Here is a 5101-nt window from a genome sequence, read left to right as displayed (position 1 = left end):
GATACGAAATTCCGAATCAAATAATTATGCTCCTCGTGAACTTTTTAGCCGCTTCTACAGTTATCTTCCCAACGGGTTCAGTCTCAATCCACTTAGTGAATGTGTTGATAGCCATGAATAGGTACTTGTAACCACCTTGGGCTCTTGGGAACGGTCCTAGTATATCGAAGCCCCAGATAGAGAAAGACTAAGAAAGAGTAATTATTTGCAGAGTTTGGACCAGTCGAGTGGTCTGCTTTCTGAAAAATTGGCAGCTCTCACACTTTTTAACCAGCTCAGAAGCATCCTGGAGGGCAGTCGGCCAATAGAATCCCTAGCAAAAAGCTTTTTCGACCAAGGTGAGATAAGATGCATGATTACCACACATGCCTCCATGGATATCGAGCAATAATTTATTGTTCTGTTCTTGAGTGATGCACTTCATCAAGATTTCGTGACTCCCCTTTCGGTAGAGTTTGCCATCTACCAAAACGTATAGCTTGGACTTACAAGCAATTTTATCTATAGACGCATCATCGTCACGGATGTCTCAACCTTCGAGATAGGCTTGGTACGGAGTCATCCAAGTCAGGTCGTATTCGAGAAGTGCAGCTACCGTGTTTGCGATTTCTGCCTCGCTGACTTGGCTAGACTGCTGGTCAGATTGGGCAGCAACCGTTTGCCGAACTGTTGGTACAGATGGTTTGAAGAGTTTCTCAACAAAGACTCATATGGGCATCGGTGCTAAAGAAAAAGCGAGTCTAGCTAGTTCATCCGCACCAAAGTTATCACTCCTTCTAATGTGCGTTACTTCTATTCATTTGAACTTTTCCTCGAGCTTTCGCACCTCATACAAGTAAGCCACCAAGTTGTTGTCCGAGCACTGGTACTCCTTTTGCACTTAGTTTACAACTAGTTGTGAGTCCCCTTTCACGAGAAGTCGCCTGATTCCAAGTGATGTAGCTATGCAAAGGCCATTCACTAGTCTCTCGTATTCTATAACATTGTTGGAAGGTTTGAAATATAAGTGAACAATGGACCTAAGTTCATCGCCTATCGGAGATTTGAGTATGATACCAGCTACCAAGCCTTGAAGTGTGAGTGATCCATCAAAGAAGAGCGTCCAGTGATCCTCGACCACTTGGCTTAGCTTCGTCAATGCTTGTCCATTCGGCGATGAATTCCGCCAGCACTCCCGACTTCACGCTTATGCATGGTGCATAGTGTACGTCAAACTCATTAAGTTGAAGCGCCCATTGGGCGATTCATCCAGTAGTCTCACTATTGCGTATGACATCCTTTAATGGATACATCATCACGACAGTGACCTTATGAGCTTGAAAATAGTGTCATAGCTTCCAGAAAGATATCAAGACTGCATAAAGCAATTTCTGCACTTATGAGTATCGTAGTTTCGCATCATGTAGGACATTGCTCACATAGTAAACAGGTTTTTGGACCTTGGCCTTTTTATCGGGGCATTCCTGTTCGACCACCAGTATCGTGCTTACAACTTGCGGGGTAGCTGCAATGTACAAAAAGAGTTCCTCTTTTTCATTATGCGTGGTAAGAATCAATGGAGGCGATAAGTACCTTTTTAAGTCCTTGAAGTCATTCTTCGCTTCTTTCGTCCACTCGAACCAGTCGTGTTTCTTCAGCAGTTTGAAGAATGACATCCCTCCCTCGCCCATCCTAGAAATGAATGGACTAAGGGTTACTATGCATCATATTAGTTTTTGAACCTCCTTCAGTGTTTGAGGTGACCACATCTGATTGAGAGCCTCGATTTTGCGTGGATTAGCCTCAATGCCTCGACTTGACACCAGGAAGCTGAGAAGCTTGCTGGATGGCACACCGAATGTGCACTTTTCAAGGTTAAGCATCGTGCGATACTTCCTGAGGTTGTCGAAGGTTTCCTTGAGGTTTATGATCAATGCATCTTTGGTCCTAGACTTGACTACAATATCATCGACATAAGCTTCTACATTGTGCCTAATCTGGGGTTGTATACAATTCTGAATACATCTGTGATACGTAGCATCGACATTTTTCAAACCAAAAGGCATCTTTACATAACAAAATACACCGAAAGGAGTACTAAAAACAGTTTTCTCCTCGTCTTCAAGTCCCGTGATAATTTGGGGATACCCTGAATAGGTGTCTAGAAAATACAGCAATGCACAACCGGCCGTGGAGTCGACTATCTAGTCGATGCACGGGAGAGGAAAAGGATCGTTGGTGCAGACTTTGTTGAGATCGGTGAAGTCGACACGCATTCTCCACCTGCCATTAGCCTTCTTAAGAGCAACTCCAACAGCAACTCCATATTTTACCATCCATATCCCCATATGGATTACCATCTATAAAGATTCCTCCTTCATAATACTCCACCACTCCAACAGCACATCCATATTTCACCCTCTATATTCTCTCTCCTATTTTTAATAGTATTCTATAACTAACAATATATTCGTAACGACTATATTTTTGTAACGGCTATATTTCTAACGGTTATTTCTCTAACGGCTATTTTTCCAACGGTTATTTTTCCAACGGTTATTTTTCCAACGGCTATTTTTTCAGATATATATATGTAAGTCCATTTGCTATTCTTGAGCTGTATCTCATCTCCCAGCTCTCTCTGTGTCATCTCCCACATATCTCTGTCTCCTCTCCAACAACGCAATGAGGCGTCGCAATATCGTCAAGCAAATTCTCATGGATTCGTCATCGACCTCATCCGATGATGACGAACTCATTGTTGCTACAGCATTCCAAGTGCACGATGAAGATCAACGTTTGAATGTTCGACGCCATGGCGGTTCCGTGCCAGGACATCGAGTAATTCATCGCGGCAGAGAAGCCGGACATGCGAGACTATACCAAGACTACTTTTCAGAGGATCCCACCTACGGCCCGGCTATTTTTCGGCGCAGGTTTGTAATTAGTGAATATGTTTTTGTTCGCCCTTATTTTTTATCCTCTCGTCTCATTTTATTATTATTTCTGCGTAGATTTAGAATGGCCCGTTCTCTGTTTCTTCGTATAGTACAATCTGTAGTAGAGCATGATAGCTATTTCATGCAAAAAAGAAATAGTGCTGGGATTCTTGGGTTATCTCCTTTGCAGAAGATTACCGCTGCATTTCGCATGCTAGCTTATGGAGTACCAGCGGATGCTACAGATGAATTTATTCGGATTGGAGAAAGTACTGCTATAGAGAGTCTTAAAAGATTTGTACAAGCTGTTGTGGAAGTATTTAGTGATGAATATCTGAGATCTCCAAATAATATTGATACTGCTAGGTTACTTGAAATGGGAGAAGCAAGAGGTTTTCGCGGTATGCTAGGGAGCATAGATTGCATGCATTGGAAGTGGAAAAATTGCCCTGCAGCATGGCAAGGAATGTATACCGGCCATGTGCATGAGCCCACAATTATTCTGGAAGCCGTTGCTTCACAAGATCTTTGGATTTGGCACGCTTTCTTTGGTTTACCGGGGTCTCACAATGATATTAATGTTCTTCATCGTTCCCCTCTATTTGCAAAGCTGGCCGAAGGACAAGCTCCAGAAGTAAATTACACCATCAATGGTCACAACTATACAATGGGCTATTACTTGGCAGATGGCATATATCCACCATGGGCAACTTTTATGAAGACAATAACATCTCCGCAAGGGAATAAGAAAAAACTTTTCTCGCAAGCTCAAGAAGGTGTTAGGAAGGATGTTGAACGAGTATTTGGAGTTCTACAGGCTCGTTTTGCCATTGTTCGTGGACCAGCAAGGTTTTGGGATCAAGAGACACTCGGACAAATCATGACGGCTTGCGTCATCATGCATAATATGATAATTGAATATGAGCGGGAAGACTTCGATTACGATCATGAGCCGAAAAACTTCCATTACGATCATGAGGGAGAAAGAGTGATAATTGAAGATGAGCACACCCCTGAGCTGTCTCAATTTATGGAGTTTATTAAGAACAATCATGATATCAGGGACCGACAAGCTCACTCTCAACTTCAAGATGATCTAGTCGAGCACCTATGGCAACTATATACAGAGTCGTAGTTCTTATAGTGTAAGCATTTGCAATAATGTAGTCGGAACCTATCAAGTAGTGTTTTTATTATAGAGGATTGTTGTGTTTTCAAATTATGTATGATGATGTATTCAGTTCTTTCTGAATTAATGTATCATGTTTTTTGACACAACTTATAGTTTCAACAACAAATAGCTCGTACAACAAATAGTTCACATACCAATCATTAGTTACAAGGGGCACCGATTCATATGCCCATATCCTTACACAAAAGCCTGATCCATATCAATTCTACAAATTTCACACTACTGAATTAGGAACATATCAAGAGTAGAACTCAGCGAACATATCACATACATTCCGAGTATAACCTTTTCTAAAGAAAATTACAGCACAGTAGCCTAAATCCCAAGAAAATTCCGAGTATAACTCTCCTATATATTATTAATTTTTTTAACTAACCATACCCAATCTAATCCAACCAAATTTGTGCACACAGAAACCTTCATGCATCATCAAGAACTAGAGACCAACAAAAAAAATGAAAATTCTACAGATAAGCTTGACGAGGTGCTCTCATTTCTTTGGAAACCAGAAGACAAGCATCCCTCTCGCTGCTCCAGTCCATCTGCCGCTCCCCTTATCCGATTCCACCAAAATCGAGCCAAATCGTCCCGAGCTTTCCGAGGAGCACCAGATCGTGCAGCTCTTTCCAGCAAGCTTCAATCTTTGTGAGTAGCTAGCCATGGAGGAACAGCGAAAAGCTCCGACCTTTCTTGATATGCCCAAGGATATCCCCATCGCCACCAAGTCCCTCACCATCAGGACCAGCGTTGCTGGATGCGGCTGCGGCTCCGATCGTTTCGCTCCCATCTCGCCGGCCACCTCCATCACACCGCACCTCTACTCGCTGTCGCCGCTGTTGTCTGCGTTCGTGTCGGCGCTGCAGTCCCCGTACATGTCGCCTCGAGACCTTGAGCCGCCGGCGCGCAGCTGCAGCTGCGCCAGGAAACCACGGCCGCCGCCGTCAGTGCCACCACCACCGCGGCGCCAGCGCTGGTGTCATGCTCCAACGGT

General features: G+C 43.4%; 1 protein-coding gene across 1 annotated transcript; it reads left to right on the top strand.

Annotated features, from left to right (window-relative positions):
- Positions 1-2664: 2664 nt before the first annotated feature.
- Positions 2665-4053, top strand: LOC133917866 (uncharacterized). The gene is made up of 3 exons (XM_062361697.1): positions 2665-2915; positions 2994-3317; positions 3531-4053. The coding sequence occupies exons 1-3, from the start codon at positions 2665-2667 to the stop codon at positions 4051-4053; spliced, it is 1098 nt and encodes a 365-aa protein (XP_062217681.1).
- The last annotated feature ends 1048 nt before the right edge of the window (positions 4054-5101 follow it).

The sequence above is a fragment of the Phragmites australis genome, chromosome 5, assembly GCF_958298935.1.
Source record: "Phragmites australis chromosome 5, lpPhrAust1.1, whole genome shotgun sequence".
Lineage (NCBI taxonomy): Eukaryota > Viridiplantae > Streptophyta > Magnoliopsida > Poales > Poaceae > Phragmites > Phragmites australis.
This window is presented reverse-complemented; position numbering and strand designations above follow the sequence as displayed.